The sequence below is a fragment of the Euprymna scolopes genome, chromosome 24, assembly GCF_053919585.1.
Source record: "Euprymna scolopes isolate OS-2025 chromosome 24, ASM5391958v1, whole genome shotgun sequence".
Classification (NCBI taxonomy): domain Eukaryota; kingdom Metazoa; phylum Mollusca; class Cephalopoda; order Sepiida; family Sepiolidae; genus Euprymna; species Euprymna scolopes.
Window position 1 is genome coordinate 74,155,424 of NC_136505.1, and position 23,570 is coordinate 74,178,993.

Sequence of the window (23,570 nt, forward strand, 5' to 3'; positions counted from 1 at the left end):
GTACTTTACAACTTATCTAAAATTGTATTTCAGTGTATTACTTGGAAACATCATTTTTGCATTTAAATTCTGAAAAGTCCGAGAATTTTTTTTTTTTTTTTTTGCTTTAAAAGGTTATTAGTAGTTAGTGGTCACAAAACTATGCATTTTCAGTGTAAAACGAGAAAAAAGAAATGGCCGATGGTGATTAAAGAATTGAATTAAAGTTTTATTTCCAAAGATTTTAAATTAGATAATTTAAGCAATTTATATTCGAAAAAAAAAGAAGAATTCAAGACCGCCGATTAATGCTATCTAAAATTGTAAGCGAAAACAAATGGTCTTGACACTAAAATCGCAACCCCTCACATTCCACAAAAGTTTATATATTTAGTTTGCAGTGTGAAGTACGCATGCGTAGGTGTTGGTATTGTTTGTTTTTTTTTGTTTTTTGTTTGTTTTGTTTTTCCTTCGGTGTTGACATTTGGTAAAGTAAACGGAGACAAGTCTACTCGAGCGATCGTGGAAAGCATTTTCGCGCCCTTACCTCGACTCAGTGATATATATTTAAAAAAAAAGAAGAAAACAAGATGGCGGTGAACATGGAAAAAGAAAGAACAAAAAAATCGCAAGTAATCCAATCGGTATGAGTAGTCATATTATTTCGAACTTGTTGGGAACACTGAGAATAGAAACTAGCAGTGGTTATGTGCGAGACGTGTGTGTTTGTGTGCGCATAGAAAATGGGCCTGCAATGTGATGTGGGGGGGGGCTTTACAACTGCAAGTACGGTTCTGGAGTCTCCTTTTTTAATTTATTATAAATGTTTGAAATAATATGTTAACTATATTGTTACTGGAACATTTATTGAAAAAATTACTTTTGGTATTGCGGAGAAAAAAACTATTATCATGTTGGATTCTTACAATGATTAGCCTTTATTAACTAGTATTATATTGTGTGTGTATGTATATATATATATATATATATATATATATGTGTGTGTGTGTGTGTGTGTCTGTGTGTGTGTGTGTGTGTGTGTGTGTGTGTGTGGAGCACATGTAATTCGAGCGAAAATTGACATATTTTACTAATTCATTTTTTCTTCGTTTACATGTAGCAATACATATTTTAAAACCTCATGCTGTGGCTCCTTCAATATATATATATATATATATATATATATATATATATATATATATATATATATATATATATATATATATATATAAGCACCAAAATATATAAAAACACCCAGTCACATGAATCTTGTGCATTTTAGTCTGACGATTACCTCTGAGGATGAAACACGGAACTCGCGATAAATATATTTCTACTACTTACTACCTATCTCCTCTCCGTTAGCACTGTTGTTGGATTAAATTCTGAAAATCGATATATAGTACGTATGTGTGTGTTGAGTGGTTCGTGCGAAAGATGAAGAGGCACCGGCATTTTATTTATATCTTTCTTTCTTTTTCCTTTCTTTTATTCTTTCTCTCTCTCTCTCTTTCTCTCTCTCTCTCTCTCTGTCGTCTGTCTGCCCCTCTCTCTCGCTCGCTCCCTATCTATCTCCCTATCTATCTATCTATCTATCTATCTGTATACACATGTTGCGCTTGTGAGAGTTATATTTACATGCATACATAATGTCATAACTGTAAAATGATGCTTACAAAAAATCACATCTAATGCGTTTATTTGTTAATATTTGCCTGATGTTTTTATACGATGCTATGCTGATTCATAGGCATGGCCAACAAATATCTAATGCTGTTTTTGTTTGCAAGTAATCAGTTCTAATATTATTTACCGTTTATCTATTTACTTCAATTTCATGCCCAAATCAATTTTTAGCGGCAATAAATGTGGTTTATAGAGTAAAATGTATGTAAATTTATATATTAATTAAAAAACATTGCATCGTTATCATAAATTCTTATTTTACTTCTATTTAAAATAACCACTGCCAGCAATGTTATTGCCTGAAGCTATTTAATATAATAGAAAGTTCTTTTAATATTTTTCCTACAGCACTGTTTATTCACGGTCAATACTGATATAAAAATATTGAGGCATCATTTATACGACGCCCGTCCTGTGGTCACAGTGTTAGAAATGCCGACCATCCATTAGCTAAGGATGAGTGGTAGTCCAACCGGACTGAAGTGTCTTAGTTAAACAGCTTGTCAAAGCAGTTCAGCGAAGAACTACCACTTATTCCTACCCAGTGGATAGTCAGCTTGATGAATTCTCACGTGGATAAAACCCGGAAAATTCTGTGTAGCTTCATTGCCATATATATTTTTAAAACTTTATATATATATATATATATATATATATATATATATATATATATATATGCCGACTGTCAACACGACATATGTCATCATGCCCCCTCTTTGGGTAGAGTACTGTCGTAAATAATCTCACCCGCTACTTTTATTGGCTGAAAATGCGAAGCTCGTTGTTTGTTTATTTACGAACAGGCGATTTGAGCACTATAAAAGTGGTGTCGGGTGCTATTTAAATAAACATTCCGACGAGGTATTTACGGGCGTCGATTCCATGGTCGAGCGGGAGAACTGCCGACTGTTAACACGACGGTTCTAGGTTCAATCCTTGGCTTGGGAGAGATGCTAGTCTGTGATACAACGAAATAGGACTGTATGTCGATGACTACAAATATGTATATATATATATATATCATATTTATATTTTATTCATATATATATACATGTATGTGTATGCGTTTATATATAAAACATGTTATTTTTTTAGCGATATTAACTTTTGACACGCTATTTTGCATTTAAATTCGTTAGCTAAGAAATGAAGAAGTTGCCTGGCTTTTGTTTTCCATTAAAATGTGTCGCCATTCCTACTGAAGTGAAGTATTCTATTTATGTTTTATATATATATATATATATATATATATATATATATATATATATATATATATATATATATAAAACTATCACGATTTACTCCATGTGGATTTAATGAAATACTAAACTGTGTAATATATATATATATATATATATATATATATATATATATAGTTATAATTAAGATATTGCGGTGTAAACTTAAAAATCGTCGGTTTTATTCATTCATTATTTCGCTATCAAATCTGCATAATTATCAAACGCTGTTGAACTTGTTTACTTTCTTGCTTGCTTGCATTTTATCGTCGACGATCGGGCGATTCTATCTTATCAAATATAGGATGACAGATGATTTTATCTTATCTATCTATCGATCTATATATATATATATATATATATATATATGTGTGTGTGTGTGTGTGTGTGTGTGTGTGTGTGTGTGTTCTCCGAATAATTTTATGTATATAGTTCAAATTAAACCAAAAGAGATATATTTGAAGTTTCAATGAGGTTCGATCTCCATAGCTCTTTTAGGTTATGAGGACACTTCAATTTTATAGATATGCGATATATTTAAAGTTTTGAAAGAGTTAGAATCTCATAACTTGTGTAGAAATGCAGTTCAAAATTCGGAACACCGCCATTGTGTTACCTCGTAAATTGTAAATGAGAATACATGGTTAGATGTTATGTATATTCTCTCATTTTTTTAGCATACAAACATACCACACGCACATACACAAATACATTAAATTGTATATGTAGATGAGATGAATATGTATATATATATATATATATATATATATATATATATATATATATATATATATATATATACTAGCTGTACCCTGCCACGCGTTGCAGTGGCTCGATTGGGTGCAATGGAAAAATCTAATAAAAAGAGAAAATGCATGTTTCTTATATTCTTAGTACAGCAATCCACTCCAAAGTGAAAAAGAAAGCGAAAATGAAAAAAAATGGTACTCTTGCAGAATTTGATCTGGATCATCGGGAGTTTATGTCAATCATGGTTTGGGCTCGACCAACAATCAGTGGATGAAGCTGAATGTAGCAAAAATGTTGAAACGCTAAATGTTGTTTTTTTTTTTTTCTGTATACAAAAATGTGAGTTAGTAATTAATATTTGGATGATGGGGGGGGGGGGTTACTATACCAGATTCGAAAAAGTTGTCCAAAAACAAATAAATGAAAGCAAAGGTAAGGTAAGTTACGTTTCTACCTAACTGGATAATTGTTTAGTGTTTTTATGTAATGTAATATGTTTAATCGGCTCGAAAAAACAGAAATGGCCGCGGACTCTGTTGAATACGTTACGCTTGGGAAAGTAAATTGAAAACTAAAAACTATACAAAACAGTGTCAGAAACCCACCGAATATATGTTACCATGACATAGGCTAGCATAATCGGTGAGTTTCTGAACGTATTTTGTATAGTTTTTTTTAGTTTTAACTCACTTTCTCTAACTTAACGTAATCAACAGTGTCCGCCACCATTTGTAGCTTTAAAATACACCGATAAACACTGTTTTTCAGACCAACTAAACGTTACATTAAATGAAAAGAAGTTGTCAAAAATAAATATATAACAAATAAATGCTATCAAAGACAAGAAAAGTAAATGTTCTACCTAACTGGATAAGATTTTAGTGTTTTTATGTAATGTATAATGTTTAATCGGTTCAAAAACATTCAGTATTTATCGGTATATTTGAAAAATACAAATGGTGGCAGACTATGTTAAGTTTGGAGAAATTTTGGGAAAATGAGTTTAAACTAAAAAAAGCTATACAAAATACTGTTAGGAACTCACTCAATATATGTTACCGTGACGTAGGCTGGCATATAATCGGTGATTTTAAACTTTTGCGCGATACATGTGACGATTTTTAAGAGTCCCTTTTAATGGTTACATGGTTTGAGGATATCTGTACAACAACTAAACGGCAAATCTGCCCCAAAAATCCGGTATTTTTTACTTTAAAGCTCGTTTCACGTTCGTATATAACGAAATATTTTATTGTAGATTTCGAATCTGCAAATCGTTTCCGTAGCAAAAAGAAAGTTTTCATGATATTCATGAAATTACTTTTTCGAAAAGTGGGTGATCACTTTTCAGTGTAAATTTAACTTAGAATGGGCACCCGCTTTCTAGCCAACTGAGAGAGGGGCATTTTTTTGTGTGTTTCTTGGCTAAAAAGATTTTTGTTTGATTTCTTTTGCATGGTAATAACCCCTGAACTCTGGTGGGACTATTTTCCATTTCACAGCCGTAGCCTTTGTTTACGCTATGCGTGAGCATAAACGAAAACTGTTTAGCCAATAAACATGGGAAAAATCCCCCTCTCTCAGGTGGCTAGAAAGTGGGTGCTCATTTTAAGTTAAATTTATATGGAAAAGTGATCGCCCACTTTTCGAAAAAGTAATTTCTTAATAGCATGAAACTATTTTTTTGCGACGGAAACGGTTTGCAGATTCGTTTTTTAGCACACCGAAATCTACAAAAAAAATGTTTGTTATATACGAACGTGAGACGAACGGCCCTTAATGGAAAATTATATAAAAAAATCCGGGGGGAAATAGTTTTCAATAAAAACAGCAAATGAATTCGATAGAAAAAAAATGGATGCTATGTTTTTTTTGTTTTTTTTTCTGTGTGTTTCTTGGCTAAAAAGTTTTTTGTTTGATTTCTTTGCATAGTAATAACCTCTGAACTCTGGGACTATTTTCCATTTCACAGACGTAGCCTTTGTTTATGCTACGCGTGAGCATAAACGAAGGCTGTTAAATATGCACTCGCGTACGAAACTGCCTTGTCAAAAAAACCTTTAAGCCAATAAACACGAAAATAAATGCCCCTTCCTCAGGTGGCCAGAAAGTGGGTGCTCATTTTAAGTTAAATTTACATAGAAAAGTGGTCACCCACTTTTCGAAAAAAAATTTCTTCATATCATGAAAACTATTTTTGGTACTCCTTGTGCATTGAGTTCCATGGTGACCCGCAGAATTATTTAATGGTCGTTCCCTTAGTACCCCCTTAGTCAAGGCTAATGCATGCGCACGTAACATTTTTTATTTATTTACTTACGTGGCGGAGTTATACAACCATCACCCCCATGCAAATTTCTATACTGATAGGTTTTTTAACAATTTTTCACTGGATTATTATTGATTGAACACTAACCAGATTATGAAAAAAAATTGAAAAAAAAAAAACATTTCACTATTGGAAAGGGGTGCTCACTTTCTAGTTACCACGTTCTGGTAAATCGGTCAACCATTTTTTTTTTCTAAATACGGAAGTGTCTTCGAGAGATATAAAATGGTCTCATGTTGACGAAGCAATGCATCGGGAGGCGTACAGGGTGGAAAATTATTGGTAAATTTTTATATTAGGTCCATCTCCACAATTTTCTTTTAAATGATGACTGAAGTCGTCATTTAAAAGAAAATTGTGGAGGTGGACCTAATATAAAAAATACCAAATTATTAAACATTTCTCCAGCATGTTAGTGAAATTTATAATACTTTAAAAAAAAAATTAAAAAAAACAAGTTTTGAAAAAAAACAGAAAAACCTAATCTTTCATAAAAACAGATAAATTATTGTAAAGAAACACCCACAAACTCATCTTTCATAAAAACAAATTATTTAAAAAAAAATAAACACCCACAAACTGACTTTTAACTTAATAAGTAAAAAAAACAAATTTTTGAAACTCGAAACTTTATTTTCATAAAAACAATAAAAAAAAGTCATGTTCATTCTATTTTTTTTTTCTTTGAGAAACAAATATATTTCTGACTTACAAATGCGGTAGAGGTTCATATTATTTTTTACTTTCTATGGTTTTGATATACCCGCGTTTTTATTGGTTACAAAATGGATGACTGATTTATCAGAACGTTGTAACTAAAAAGTGAGCACCACTTTCAAATGTCGAAATAATGATTTCTTCTTCGTTTTGGTGTTGATTCGGATTATAGCTGATGAACTCCAATGATCCATTTTTTTTCTAAATAATTTTATCAAGAATTCTTCATAAATTTGGGTTTTAGTTTCGATTATAGCTGAAGAAGCTCAAGTTGATGTAAAAATCGATAGAACATTAACTCTATAATAATATATATGAAATCTGCAAGAATTAGAATATCATATTTAAGCGTACTGTACGACTTAACTACGCCGGGCGTCCCTGCTTTTTTACACAGGAATCACCACTTATCAAGGCCCGGAGGCCACTTGCGGATAAGGGTTTTAGATATATTTGCAGTTTTAACAAGAATTACAATAATATAAGAGTATTTACGCCATGAATACCAACAGCAATACATTACATATGAATGAGTCTCCTGTGGAATTTCCACAGGTCCCGCTAGTTGTTATTATTATTTGGATCTGGTTTTTTTACAGCAAAGCAAATCAATTTAATAACCCATCAACTTAATATAATTAAAATAAAAGTTAAACATTCATAGAAGGAAGGCACGTAATAATTAACGAATCCCAACGTCCTCTCCATGTTAAAAATGGTTTTCTAAATAGTAACATAGAAATTCGTTCGTAACAATGGGGGCGTTGTTAATATATTGTTCTTATATCGTTTTTTTCATTTTACCTACAAATCATCGACTATTTTCAACTATTTATGAAAACTTTCAAGTAGCATATTTACACTAACGACGAATAAAATACAATTTGGTTTTGTTTAAAATCAAAATAAACCTTTTGTTGTCTTTCAATTTGCAATGCATTATAAGGAAAACATCTGAGAAAAATATACCCGGGAGTGGGTTATGTAATAATTTGAAAATTTGCAAAAAAAAAAACTACAAATCTCTAATTAAATATTTATAAATATTAAAAGAATCGGAATCTACAATCGAATCGAAATCGGAAATTTAGAAGTGTAATTGGATCGGAATTGGAAAAAATTTTCGAATCGCCCCATCACTAATATATATACAGACGGTCGGGTTTCAATTCTGGCTTGAGGTAGTTGCTTGTCTATCCGCACTGATGAGCTGTGACACAGAGAAACAGTACCGTATGTGGATGACTATATACATATACATATATATATACATATATATATACATATATATATATATATATATATATATATATATATATATAATTCGTACATTGGCATGACTCGAACCAGCATATCCCGTCGTTTAACATGTCACCTGTCTTCCCCGAATAGTTCAATCTATCAGCACCTCATAGCACACCACACCCCTAAAAATGAGTTTAGAGACATATTAATAAATAACGCGGCCATTTTAACTGCCTCATATTGCAAGGTGCGCCTCCCGATCTTTGAGGCATTGTTAATACACATTTATAAACCAACGATTAACCAGACTCAAAACGAAACGGAGGGCACGATCAAGTGCTTTTGAGTATTTTAATGATTTTAAGCGATTTTAATCGTCTTTTAATCATCTTTTAATCGTCTTTTCATTTCATCTCGCTACTTTCATTTTTCAATTTCATTTTTTATTTTTTGCTACTCGCCTGAGGATGACCAATAGAGGTCGAAACGTTCGCGATTATAGGAAATTTCTTTTTTCACTCGGAAAAAACGTTCGGAAAATGGTCCGACAAAGAGAAAAGGAGGATTACAAGAAAAACAAGCAAGAGTTATATGTGCTATTTAATGAAATATATATATATATATATGTATATATATATATACATATATATATATATATATATACATATATATATATATATATATATATATATATATATATATATATATATATAATTGGTTGAGAGATTCCAACGAGAGAAAAATGTATATTAAAATGAGAAAGGTCACCAACAATTGCTATGTATTTTTTAACATTATTTTATTATTTCGTCTTTTGATTTTTCATATAAAAAGTTATCATATTTAGATCATTGTAATAATGTTTTGAAATCATTGAAATAGTTTTTTACACGTTTCAGACGTTCTGTGTAGCGTCCTCTTCAGAAAGTATTCAAAGTGTAAAATAATTAAAATATATTTAAAATGAGTTCAGAATATATAAAAGCATTTTCGCAGTCCATTTTGGTTACATGTTTCCTGAGCGAATGAAATGTCTGTAAATAACACCAAATAAATTCATGGGTGTGCTCCACTACTACCAATCTTATTGTGCTCAGACTATGGTCATTCCTTCTTTTGCTGTCCACTCTCTCTTCTTTTCCTACTTTTTATTTATTTTTTATGTTTTTATTTTTATTATTTTTTATTATTACTTGCGTGGAAGTGAGGGCCACGTTGGTACTTGGTCAGGTGGGTGCGTAGGGGAGGGTGTGTGTGTGTGTGTGTGTGTGTGTGTGTGTGTTTCCTTGTATTGGCTTGTAGAATTATACGTCTAACAGTGTTATAACATTATAAGAAAGCAAATGTGATACAAGTTCGTTTGTAATGTGTGTGTATGGTGGGGGCAGTTTCTCTGAAACAGGAGGTAATCGGTAGAGGTGTTTTCATTTAATTGTGATTTGGATTTTTTGGATTTTAGTTTCTTTCTATTGTGATTTCGTCTTAATCTTAGTCGGATGGGCATCCATAATATTATGTTTGTTTAAATAAAAAGACTTATTTATAAATAGACATAGGGGATTTTTGTTTGTCTCCCCGTGTGGGTAGGGCCAGATCCAGGATCGTTTTTTAGTGTGAGGAAGATCTCGCTCCCCAGAAGGGAGGGGACGTCTGGAAAGGCACAAGTATAAGAATGAGCATTATCTCATTCATGAAGGGTTTCACCTCCACTGACTGAGGGTAGGAGGGGTGGGCGCAGTGTTGGAACAGATACTACACTGTGGTTCTAGGTATATTTTAGTGTTGTAAGTTTCGAGGTAAGTTGGTATTGTTTAATGTGTTATACTAGAGATAGGGGTGTTGTGCCTGTGTGTGGCTGTGTGTGCTTGTGTGTGTTTTTCCAAATGTATCGGTTCTAATTTAGGTGTGGGGGTGTACACGTGTATGAACGTGCGTACGGGTGTGTTTTGCATTTCATTTGTTTGTGCATTGATATTAAGATCTGTTTAATTCGGGAGTGAATCGTGTTATGAAATTTTTTTCCTGTGTAAGTAAATAAAAGTAATTGTCTGTTTGGAAGATTGGCATTATTTTGAAGCTATTTCCACTGCATGTATGCACATGTTTTGAAACATAGAGGTGTCCGTTATATGCAATTTTGATGTTTCTCTTATGTAAGAACACTTTATTGCTGAAATTTTTGGTGGCGCCTATGTAAGACTTGTCACACGTTGTGCATTTTAGTGCATACACTACATTTCTGGAGGTGCAGTTTAGGGCCTTTTTTATTTTGAATGTTTGTGTTGGATTTTTGAATGTGTATGTGTTTCCTTCTATTATTAAGTCACAAACTCCACATCGCTGTTTATTGCATTTTGTGACTCCGTTTGTAGTGTATTGAAGGAGTTTAGAGGAGGTTAGGATGTGTTTTAGGTTTGGGGGTTGGCGTTTGCGTTTTATTACTTTTTTGTTTTGAGTATGTTGTTTAGTTTATCGTTCTGACTGAGAAGGATTTGTTCTTTGTTGTGTTTTGGGGGTTTCTTAGTTGGTCTACTGGGATTTTTTCTGTCAGTTCAATACCTTTACGTATTAGTGGTGGTGGATATCCTCTTTTCCGCAGGGTTATTTGCAGTTCATTTAGTCGAGTCGAACAGAGGTGTCTGTCTGTGACTATGGTGCAGACTCTACTCTAGTAGGGTATGGATTTTAGACAGTTTTGGGGATGGTGGCTTTGGAAGTGGAGGTATTGTTGAGTATCTGTGGGTTTGTGGTAGATGTCTGTAATTATGTTGTTGTTTTAATTGTTACTAGGATGTCTAGAAAGGTAGTTCTGTGGAGATCTGCTCTAGGGTGAAGTTTATTTTGGGGTGTAGGTTTTTTTTGTATAGTGTGGAGCTCTCTTATATCCCCATGCGGTTTTCCAGAGGATAAAGCAGTTTCTAGGTATCTTTTCCAAGATTTTATGAAGAATGTTTTGATATTGTGTCCGTATTTCTGTTCTATCCTTTCATAAAGGATTTCTTCCAGGAGAGCGAGTGTAAGGGTGGCATATGTTGGCACCATTTTAGTATCCATTGCTGTGCCTAGTGTGTGGATGTAATTGTCATTATTAGATTCGAAAGAGTTAGTGTTGAGGATTATGTCAATGCTGTCAATCACGAATTGTTTGGTAAAATCTGGGGTGTAAAGTCTGTGTATGTTTGTCTATCCAGTATAATTTTTCCCCCAAGTTGTGTGGGATATTGCTGTATAGGCTGCTAACATCGAATGTGGCTAGTATTGTCCCATCGTCTACTGTTTGTGGTAGGGAGCTAAGGAAGTGTATGTCATCTCTTATGTAACTTCTAACTAGATCGGTGAAAGTCTGTAATAGTATATCTATTAGGTTGCTAAGTCTGCTTGTTGGGCATGCTGGTCCTGCAACTATGGGTCTGAATGTGAGGTCATTAGGGTTTGGGGTGTTTGTGTATTCTGACTTCTGTGTGTTGATGGCATGTTTTACATCTTTGGATTTGTGTATTTTGGGTAGTCCATAGAAGATGTTTGTTTTTGTTGTGAAGTTTGTAAGGAAGTCTTTTTCTTTTCTAGTTAATGTTATATTATATGTTACGCAGAGTTTTGTGATTTTAGATATGGTTGTGTTGTCTATGTTAGAGCTCATTGGTTTGTAATAGGTTTCGTTCCCTAGTGTTTCTAAAATTTTGGTTTTATAGTAGTCTTTATTCATGATAACCACCGCACTCCCTTTGTCTGCTTCCTTTATAATTATGTTGCTATTAAGTCGGATTTTTTTAAGTGCTTGATTTTGTTTTCGTGTTAGATTACTGGTGTTTTTTTCTTTTTGTTGGGGTAAAGGTTCCAGAGCCTTTCAAAGAAAGTATTTAGTTCCTTTGTATTGGTTTGTTTGTTGGGGAAGTATGTTGATTTGTTTTTCACTAGGGAATCGTCTGTTGTGTTTTCCCTCTAATTTAATAAATCCATCAGTCTGAATTTGCGTTCAAATTCTTTAAGGTCTTTCTTTAACTGTGCTATGTTACTTTTGGGGGTTGGGCAGAATTTGAGACCCAGTTTTAGTACTTCAATTTCGCTATTTGTAAGTGTTTCTGTAGATTTATGACTTTAGATTTTATGTTGTCTAGTCTGGTGTTGTCATTTTGTGAGGGATTCCTAAAAAATGGTGGCGTGGGTTGTTGGTTTCATTGTTTTGGTTGGGAGATTGGTTATGTTGATGTATAGGGATGTATGCATTATGATAGTGCCTGGAGTATTTAGATTGGCTGCGTTGGCGTTGGGGGTATTTTTGAAGTCTGTTTCGTTCTGTGGGATACTGGGGGTGGATGTAGTAGGGATTATTTTGGGTTGGGTGGTATCTATGGAGGTGGTTTTGATCACTTTGGTAATATTGATGGGGATTGTTAAGTAAGGGAATTTTTTGGTGGTTTTTATGGGTGGGGTAGGGTGAGATGTAGCGTGTTCTTGACTGTGTTGCATGATGTGGTTGGTAGTAATTAGTTTTGTATTGTGGGGGTTGAATATTTTAGTTTTTATTTAAACAAACATAATATTATGAATGCCCATCCGACTAAGATTAAAACGAAATCACAATAGAAAGAAACTAAAGTCCAAAAATCCAAAAATTCCAAAAAATCCAAATCACAATTAAATGAAAACATCTCTACCGATTACCCCCCCCCCTGTTTAATAATAAATAATTATTTTAATTATTTTACACTTTGAATAATTTCTGAAGAGGACGCTACACAAAACGCCTGAAACGTGGAAAAAACTAGTTCAATGATTTCAAAACATTATTACAATGATCTAAATATGATAACTTTTTATATGAAAAATCAAAAGACGGAATAATAAAATGTTAAAAAAATACATAGCAATTGTTGGTGACCTTTCTTATTTAAATATATATATATATATATATATATATATATATATATGTGTGTGTGTGTGTATGTGTGCGCGTGTGTGTGCGTGTATGTATGTATATATATATATATATATATATATATATATATATATATATATATATATATATATATATATATATATATATATGGACAGAATATACAGTAGACCGCGTGTATTTACGTATTTTGTTAATCACTCCTTCCTAAGTTCGTGATATGAAAAACCTAGACACCTCAAAGGCATATGAGCGTGATTTGATACGAGTTATACTATTTAAAAAATGCTCCGCTAAGGTTTTCAAGCTCTTAAACAAATGTCTTACAGAAGCATTGCATTCTTGACTGCTGAAAAATTGCTTCTGTCGTGCCAGTTTACAAGAATTCTGGCGAAATAAATGACAGACTTAATTATCACCCCATTAGCCCTCTCTCTCTCTCTCTCTCTCTCTCTCTCTCTCTCTCTCTCTCTCTCTCTATTCGCCAAAATCTTAGTTCTTAATTAATCATGTACTAATGCACCACCTCATCGATACTAAACTGCTTTGTGACCATATGGATTTAAGCCGATTGTACTGTAAATATCCTAACTGTAATCTCTAAATGGTAAAATCATTTAGTCACTCAAAACCTCCTTGAATGACATTTACGCATTATAATTGTTAATTTCAAGTGATAATATTATTTCAGCACTGTACTTTCTCTGCATAAGTACCGAAATAATAAAAAGTTATAGCAAGTAACACTGTACACATCAATCGAGGAAATGAAAACGATTGACGAAACATAGTTTCCATCTTTATGAACTTGAGTTATATAAATAAATAAATAAATATATATATATATATATATATATATATATATATATATATATATTAGCACGTGTTTTTTTATGAAGACTTCTACTTTTTTCCAACCTATCTTTTATTTACACACGCTTTAACGCATATGTCTACGAGATTTGTATTTATTTTTTTCACTAAACATGATTTAAATATACTACCTATGGGGTGTTAAAAATGAATACATTAAAAAGAAAAGGTAATTTACCATAATAAATTACTCAAAGATTTATTTAAAAATAAATAAATATTAAAGGTAAATATTTCTCTAAAAAAACACATATTGTTTTAGCTTTTAAAAATGAAAAACATGTAATAATCAAGAAACAAAGAAAGGATAAATATCTCTTACTTTACTGTCAATAAATTCTCTCTTTTAATTGCATGTGTTCAAATGGAAAATAATTCCTTGTCCGTGGGAAAAAATAGTTTTGTTTGGATGATTTTCATAACTTTCCTTTGCAATTTTGTACACCTGAAAGGCTTCCGGTTTTTCAGACTTTATTCCGTGGCATCAGCAGGTCACGTGACTCTAGTGTAAGTTGATATTTGCGTTACGATTTTATACGGCCATTTAAATGACCATATGTACTCATCTGGTGTATTATTTTAGATAAGAAATTTGAAATACTTAACGTTAAAGACCGGGAAAACTTATACACTTCTATCATCTTCATCATATAATAAGTAAAATGTCAAAATTACTTAAGGATAAAACCTTAAATAGAAATCAATATTAAAATTATATTATTTTTATTAGAATTCATTAATTTTTATTTATTGCGGACGATTATAATTGCGATGAATGCAGTCAGGAGATTCAGAATTCCTAACCGTCGCGGTTACCACCTAACGAAGGCCAGCCTGACGAAGGCCAGCCTGACGAAGGCCAGCCTAACGAAGGCCAGCCTGACGAAGGCCAGCCTGACGAAGGCCAGAGGAATAGTTGGCCGAAACGTCGTAAAATAACTAAAAAAAGATAAGGATAATAGTCCGCAATAAATACAAATTAATATTAAAATTATTATTGATCTTAAATATTGAATTTCAATGTTATTTACTGCCGATATTCAATTATTTATGATGATGATTTCAGTAAAATCCTCCTCATTCAGTGTGTTCTTTTCGATTACCAGTAATTTTTTTACATAGGGGTTACCATTTATCAAGGTCCGGAGGTGACTCGAAGATTAGGGTTATTGAGTGTGCAGTAGTCAATAGGATAATATCGAAGTAATCGTTAGTAGTGGAAATTTGGTCAATTGGATTAAAGGGGCGTTATTCTAATATTTTGTATTTGATCGTTTGATAAAAATTAACATGTATGTTAAAGTATGAATTAAAAAAAGACTCCGTGGGATATTGTATAGATTTAGCGCAATTCAGTTGATCGTCTTCTTTTGTATTAATATTTTTTTCACTAAAAAATTGTCGATTTTTTATTCTCGATCGAAGTCTTGCAAAATGCTGTTTGGTATAGCGCCACTCTGTGAGATGAAAATACACTTCTTACAATCGTGTAGAAAATAAACCCTCTTCAATTATTTGTTAATGTTAAATATATGTGTATATGATACACACACACACACACACACACACACACACACATATATATATATATATATATATATATATAAAATAAAATATGCTTGCACGTTATCGTGCAAACATATTTTAAAAAGAACTTAAGACCAATTTTTCTTTATTTCTAACTTTTTGCTGATAATATTTGCAGTGTTTTCTTCATTTTACTGATTACTAAATTTTATTTTTTATAAAAATTTAAAAAATTGACTAAGTTTTGGAATCGTATCTTTTATTCTGTATCTGATGGTTATTATTCTTTGTATCTGGTGTTTTTCGGTATTAGGTTACTTGGATAAATCTAATACCAATCACAGAAATATTAATCTATTAAATCATCTTTATTTTTAAAACTAATTGCAAGCAAAATTGCTTGGCAATCAAGAAGACAATTAGTTAATCCTAAAACTGAAGATCTTTATGAGCATAAGATGCAACGGTTGCATCGCCAATGTGATAGAAACATAAGTGACCACTAAACATTTCAGATACTTGGTGTGCACGACTGTCACCCCAAGAGGAAGCCTTATTTTGAGTTATTTTGAGCGGTAAATAATTTAACTCTGTTATATATGTTGCAGACAGACTACTTTTCATTGTGGTAAAATTATTTTTTCAGTGTTGACCCATAAAGAGATATACTTAAATATTTGAGGAAATGTAAGGGGTGTACTCACTTTTGTGATACACTATATATATATATATATATATATATATATATAATTATTTTTTTACTATAATAATTAAAATAATTAAATACCTATACTAGCAAAAGTACCCGTCGTTGACTGGGTTCAAAAACAGCCTACAGAAAATGGACTCTGATTTATGAAAGTATGATAGGTTATGAAAACGAAGGCTTGTAAAGAGATATCCAAACGAAAGCAAAATATTATGAAAGTAAAAATAAAATAGATAAACCCCATAATTTATTATACCATACCTGTTCACACTGAAACACTTATCACAATATTCTGTGGATCTATATTAAAAAACCTTGTTAAACTTTGCGACATATCTCCATTCTATGGAGGTCAGGCGCGAACGAACACCCCATAATTTTATTATACCATATTTCTTCAAACTTAACAAAGTATACTAACGCAATTGGATATGAAAAGTCTTTATTAAAGTTTATGCCTATTTCAATTCTTTGGGGGCCAGGCGCGAACGCAGTCTCCACAATTTTATTATACCATCCCTATTTAAGTTAAAACATACTTATTAAAGTATTATTATGTACATCTATATCAAAAACACATATAAACGTTCTTTGTTTTTTTTTAAATCTTTTATTCCCATACTTTGTGGACCAGTTTCGTACGCAGACCCCACAATTTTAATGAATCATCATTATGCCAGATCAAACATACCCATTCCTGTGTCTCGATACATCTATCATTATATGCGATCAGTTTTCTATAATAGTAAACCATATAGGATCCTATTCGTGACCAGACACACACACACACAGGCGTTCAGCTTTATATTATAGCTATATATATATATATATATATATATATATATATATATATATATATATATATACCAGTAAGCAGAATTGATAAAATGGCATTAAAAACCAATAGTTTTTTAAAAGTGCTGAATGCATGATGGAACTTTATAAATATACATTATATAAACGTTAAACATTTCAAAAGATCAACATAGTGGCCTGTATAATATAGTGTTTATTACATTCCGTTTGAAATAATGAATGTCTTTAGAAGTAAAAATCATTAGCAAAACACATAAGTGCGATTGTCTGCTAAATATTATTTACATAATCAAAACAATAATGTATCTTCTTCATTTATCTAAAATTGATTCTTTTTGCAACAATAAATATAACACTTGTTTTCTTACTGTGAAATGTTTACCTGATAAATATTTTTGAAATTTGATTTTAAATTTCTGCTATTTTACTGAACGTGAGACATGATTTGATTTGGAAACAATTCAATGGCGATCACGTTTTTTTTAATTCGTGAAAGGCGATGATGTGATGCCACATGTTCCCCGCTTGACAGCTCGCCGTTAGCGGTGAATTTGTTCGCTTTTACCTTATCTTCTTTATGGCCGTATCGTCGTAGTCTTTTACACTGGCACCCGTTGAGGGAAGAGCACGGGTTTACAAGTATAAAAATAAAACAAACACATAACAACAAAAGAAAACACAGACTCTGACACTTCATATATGTATTGGTTGGGTTCTGCGTGCGTGTGACACAATCGACCATCTACACGCTGAGGTCCACGTCTAGATCTACTGTTGATGCTGTGTTTATCAGTTTCTGGACCTCCCCATCTGTCTCGGTATGTCTTTAACTGTCCCCGACTCTCAAGTGTCCAATTCACGAGTGTCGTAAAACCCCCAGACCGTCCATAAATGCTCCTACTCTCGTTAATCATGGCTACTCCTTGGCGTCATACAATCCATTGTCAAGTACCCGTAAACCAAATCTAAACGTATCTCAGTTGCATTGTCCTATCCTTTTGTTACGGTTATTGCTTCATAATCTCACCAACAATTCCATGTCAAGTTACTTATTTCTATCCCTATTGAACAGCTTCGTATCCATTAGCTATTGATAAACTTTATTTCCTATGTGATATTTTCCTTTTTATTTCTGTCACTTCCCAAAACTTAGGGGTGTCTATAATAACTCTATAATAGTCAATCATATAGGAGCCTATTCGTAACTAGACACACACACAGACGTGCAGCTTTATATATATATATATATATATATATATATATATATATATATACACATATATATATATATTTGTGTGTGTGTATTATATTATATTATATTATATTGTTTGCCCATCAGATCCGATGATGACGTTTTCGTTTTGCATCTCATCTATGAATACGGAGGTGGTTCTGCAGACCCAACCTAGACGCACAAAGTCTTAAACAGTGGGGACATCGGAAGTCAATTGTTGTGATCGCTGCTGAGGCTGTTCTGCAGTATCTCTCTGGCAGCAGCGAGTTTCTGGCATCGAGCCTCTTCAAAATTGAACTTCGCCATTTAAGTATGTCTGTGGCATAACCTTCCAGGTACTTTCTTTTGATGTGGCACTATTGGAGATTTGCCTTGACCCTGTCCTTATACCGCAGTTTTGGTCGACCTTGTTTTCTTTTGCCAGCCAGCAGCTTCCCGTACATCAGGCATCTCGGCATCCGGCACTCCTCTATTCAAATCACGTGCCCATCCCATCGAAGTCGGGCCTTGATGATGGTGGCCTCTATGCTGGTGAACTTGGTCAAGGAAATCCAGATTGGTGATGCGGTCCTGCCACCTGATACCCAGGATGGAGCGGAGAGCTCGTATGTGGAAAAGCTCCAGTTTCTTGATATATGTGCGATACAATGTCCACGTCTCGCAACAACAGAGGAGGGAGGGAAGAACTACGGCATTGTAGACCTTCAGCTTTTTAGATAGGCGGGTGTTGTGTTTGTTAAGCATACGGTTGCGGAGTCTGCCCAATGCGTGTTGATTCTAGTGTTAATTTCCCTTTCCAAGGAGCCATCACAGAATATGGTGCTCTCCAGATATTTGAAACGTTCCACTTTGGCAAGTGGTATGTCGTAAATGGTGATGGTAGGGGGAAGGGAGTGAGAATATCGTGCAGACTAGTGGAGAACCTCTGTCTTTCCAAGACTGATTGTCAGGCTGAAGAGCTTGGATACTTCAGAAAAGCGGTCTAGCATCCGCTGCAGATCTTGTTCTGCGTGGGCCACTAGTGCACAGTCGTCGGCAAAGAGAAGCTCTTGGAGGAAAGTTTTCAGACTCATATTTGCTGTTAGTCGACGTAGGTCGAAGAGGGAGCCGTATAATCGGTAATGAATGTATACTCCATTTTTCAGACCTTGGACAGCATGGGACAGCATACAGGGGGAAAAGATGTTGAAGAGGACCGGGGCTAGTACGCAGCTTTGCTTTACGCCGCTGCTGATCTCAAAATTATCCGTCACATTGACATTGGAAAGAACCTGACCAGTCATGCTATCATGTAAGAGCTTGATAATCGACACAAACGTTGGAGGACACCCGATGCGATCAAGGGCAGTCCAAAGTATCTCCCTGTTGATGATGTTGAAAGCTTTGGTCAGGTCGATGAATACTGGGTAGAAGGGCTTGTTCAATACATTTTTAAAGTTGTCTCGCGGTGAATATAATGTCTACACTGCTACGGCTAGGCCTGAAGCCGCACTGTGTCGTAGGAAGGGTATGTTCAGAGATTTTGATGAGTCGGTTTAAGATGACCTGATAAAAGATTTTTCCGGCAATTGAGAGGAGGGAAATACCCCATAGTTCCCACAGTTCAACTTACTTCCGTTTTTCTTATAGAGAGAGACAATCAAGGCATCATAGAAGTCGTCTGGCATCTTCTCCTCCTCCCGGACAGTGCGCAGGATATCGTGGAAGGCCTCAAGGGCGTCGGGGTCTACTGCTTTGTAGATCTCAGCAGGGATGCCATCCTTTCCTTATGTTCTGCTGGAGATTGATTTTGAATCGCCTTCTTGATCGCCTCGATGGTAGGGGGTTTTGCGAGCGAATCTTGTATAGGTTGTTGCGGAATTTGATTCAGGGCGTCTGAGTCAACTGACCAGAGTTGATCCAGCAGAGTTCTCAAGTGCTTCTGTCATCGCTTGATGAGACCCTCCTGATCCTTGATAAGTATCTTCCCGTCTGACGATAGTAGTGGGGCGCTGCCAGAGATAGAGAGTCTGAAAACATTTTTCTATGAGCTGAAATTTTGGAGGGCGTTGTGAGTGTCAGCGTAGTGTTTGACTTCAATTGCTTTTTCCCGCCACCACTGGTCCTGCATTGCTCAGAGGCTTTCAATTTATCGCGCTGGGAAACGAAAGACGGGTCATTCAGACACTCTATGTTAAACTTGTTAGTGACATGTATTGCTTCTTTGATTTTTTTCGTCATTCTCATCGAACCAGTCTGCGTGGGTTCTGATCTTCTCTCCAAGAACTTCCTTCGAAGTTTCACTGTTTCCTTGAAGAGGTTCATTTCTCAGTACTGTCTTCAGTGGTCACGCAATTATGGAACTTCTCATCTAGAACTTGCCGGAATTGTGCCCAGTAAGATGGGTCCTTCATTATATGAGGCCCTGACAGTCTTGGGTCGATTCCCGTGAAGAGGTGCAATGTGCAGCGCCATTACAGCCTTGACCACTCTGTGGTCAACCCGCCTCTCATGGCACGGGTCATACGGATGTCACTGATGTCTCGTTGCGGACGATAAAGTCAATCATGTGCCAGTGTTTTTCAGCTATCCTGATGAAAAGGCAGTTATTCTCTACATTTGCTGAGGAGCAGCAAGCCCTTGCCATTGGTCTAGCCTACTCCGTGTCTGCTTAGAACGCCACTCCAGCTGCTGTAGTCCCTTCCCACTCTCCCATTAAAGTTTCCAAGGGTGACTAGTGTGTCGCCCGGGGGGGGGGTCAATCCGATGACTTGGTAAAACTGTTAATAAAATTGCTCCTTGGCATTGTCTAGGCCTGTAAGTGTAAGGGAGTAATCGCTGATGATTGTGAGGTATTTGGTCCTGCTAAGAGAGATTCGCAGTTTCATGAGACACTAGTTGATTCCAACTGCTAGCGCAGGCACGCTCCTCAGCAAAGTTGTCCTGATAGTAAACCAACATTTTGTATCCGGTCCGCTGCTTGCGGCTTTCCTTTCCAGAAGGTGTAGCCACGCCCATCCCTAATCCACCAACCGAGTTTCGCTGAGTGCGGCTATATCTGTCTGGTAACGCTGGAGCTCCCTTGCAACAAGCGCTTTTCTTCTTTCAAGTCTTGAAGTGGTAGTTCTCTCCAATAAGGTTCGGAACATTCCATGTCCCAAAGAAAATCATTTGTTTCATTTTTTGCATTGTTGTTCGACTGCTATGGGGATGAGTCTGTCAACTACGGTAAACTGACCACATACTAGAAAGGCATGCATTTGTCTGGGGTATCTTTTCCAACTGTCCATGGATCGCCTACGTGCGGGTTTGTTACTACAACTGCCAGTTTTCACTACACGTGTTGCTTTAGCCACATCGTCGCGGGACTTGAGGGGTGTGTGTAGACAGATCAGTAATCGGTGATGCGTTACAAAATTGACCTGTAAATGAAGGTTTTATAGTGATAAGACCGATGCAAAGGGCAGTCCCACTCTCTTAGACTAAGAAGTCTTGATCCAGTGGCACGGAGAACTGTTACGACAGGAGACTGCCCGGCTGTAGTGGATGACCAAGATTTCTTTGGGCGCCACATCCTGGTTAAAGCGCTCCAACGGCACTTTCTGCCACCGCCTTCACAACCGTTGGATTTTCAGGTAAACTCTTCCGTTTATTCCGCCGGGAGTCAGACTTCGCATGCAGTAGGGCTGACGTAGCCCGATTCTAACTCACCATGGGTTTGAGACCCGTCGGCCACCCTCACCTGGTTTAGCAAGCTCGCCAAAGCCAGTACCCATGGTGTGGCCACTGTTGCATGCGACAGCTACGAAGAGCCACAGGTGAGAGCTGAGTGTCAAGTGAGGTCCAGTGGTAGACATGCTGTCTTTAAAAAAAAGTGGAGAGTCCCCCCCAGCAAAGGTATTAACCTATCCTTGAACACCCCAAACATTATATTATATGAACATATATAGACATGCTTACTCAAGTATACGAATATGACACGCATTGCTTATTTTAATCAATACCTACTTACATGAAAATATCATATATAGTAATTAAGCTTGACCAAAATATAATACACACGCACAAACCTGTTTTGGCTTATATTCTATCTGTTTACTGTAAATATAAAGTTAACAGAATGAAAGAGTTTTCCTTATTTGCAAAATGGTATGCATAAGTAAGGTTGTGTCTTTATCATTAATTGCATTAATTGTTTACCAGGATTTACATAAGTTTTACATATAGGATTTTTTTGTTTTGTTTTAATTTCAAGATTAAGGTTGGTTTTATTGTTTTTGTTTTTGCATTCTTACTTTTTTATGTATTTTATATAATCATCGTTTTTCTTTCATAGAATTACAATATAAATTGCATTTGCTGTAATTTTGTTACTTTTGTTATTCGCAAAAAAGTCTACCGAATATCACTTTATTTTGAAATATTCTACGGAATATGTTTTTCTTTTTAAATATTCTGCCCAATATGATTCTTTTACTTTTTCTACCGAGTATGATTTTCTGTTTAAATATTCTACCGACTTTCTTTTTAAAATATTCTACCAAAAAATAATTTATTTTTAAATTAAAAAAGCTGTGACTTATTCTCGTGTGTTTTTATGCATGCTATTCGCATCTATCTTGCTTACGCATTAATATTTCAGTAATTATTCTAATTAGAAAGTAATAAAGTACTTAAGTTTTTCAAATATCTCATTTAAAGTATTAAATTACGAATAAAATTCGCCCCAATTCATTTTCAGTCAACTATGTTAATCTTTTGGTAATAGTTAAAAAATGAACGTATTGCGCCATCAATTTTCAAAATACGAAAGGAATATGAAATCGTTAACTGTCGAATTTATTTGGGCTTTTAAAATTCTTTTAAAATAGTCATGTAGTAAAAGATTGAGTAGTTTCAATCCAATACGTTTATAAATTATGATTAAGCAAAATTAACAAAATTAATTCTAGTTAAATCTCGTTCAGTTAATAATTTCTTTACCAAATGTGATCAGACGTAACTTTCAAAATAATTTTATTATAATTTGGTTATATTAGTTAAAAAAATGTTCCAAGCCAACACGAAAATAAAAAAACGAGCAACACCGGGGTGTATAACTAATGCTTTTAAGAAGTTGTTTTATATTATTTATTTATGTCATATTTATCGTTTTGTGTTGTTAAAATAAACATTATTAAAATAAATATACACGATCGTACATATACAATGCATGTGATTTGTTCTTTTGATGTTTGTCTGTTTGTTTTTATGCAATTTTTTGTAAAAGTAAAATGTACAAATATTATTGATATACATAAAATAGACTAGTATTTCGAATATATTCATGTAAATAGCTTAGTTGTTTCAAATTATTTTCGAATGAATTGCTTAGTTGATATCAGAAATTTCAAAACATTTGCACATTTTTTCATCTCATTTTAAGAAAATCAAATAATCAAATATAGGAATGTGTTCACGTTACAATCTTAAACCGGAATATTTAATCTATAGAAATATAATAGTAGATGTATGGATGCGTGTGTCTGTCTACGTGAAAATATTCAACCGATAAACTCTTAAAATACCGGTCACATAACACTGAAATTAAC

General features: G+C 34.3%; 2 protein-coding genes across 2 annotated transcripts in view; one reads left to right on the top strand and one right to left on the bottom strand.

Moving 5' to 3' along the window:
- Positions 1–452: 452 nt before the first annotated feature.
- The window catches only part of LOC145246764 (uncharacterized), a 182,835-nt gene continuing 159,717 nt past the window's right edge, over positions 453–23,570 (top strand). Inside the window, exon 1 of the mRNA XM_080108537.1 lies at positions 453–623. The gene's annotated coding sequence lies outside the window, so the exon portion shown is untranslated. The remainder of the gene's footprint in view (positions 624–23,570) is intronic.
- On the bottom strand, positions 18,912–19,283 carry LOC145246508 (uncharacterized). The gene has a single exon (XM_080108121.1). The coding sequence runs from the start codon at positions 19,281–19,283 to the stop codon at positions 18,912–18,914; it is 372 nt and encodes a 123-aa protein (XP_079964247.1).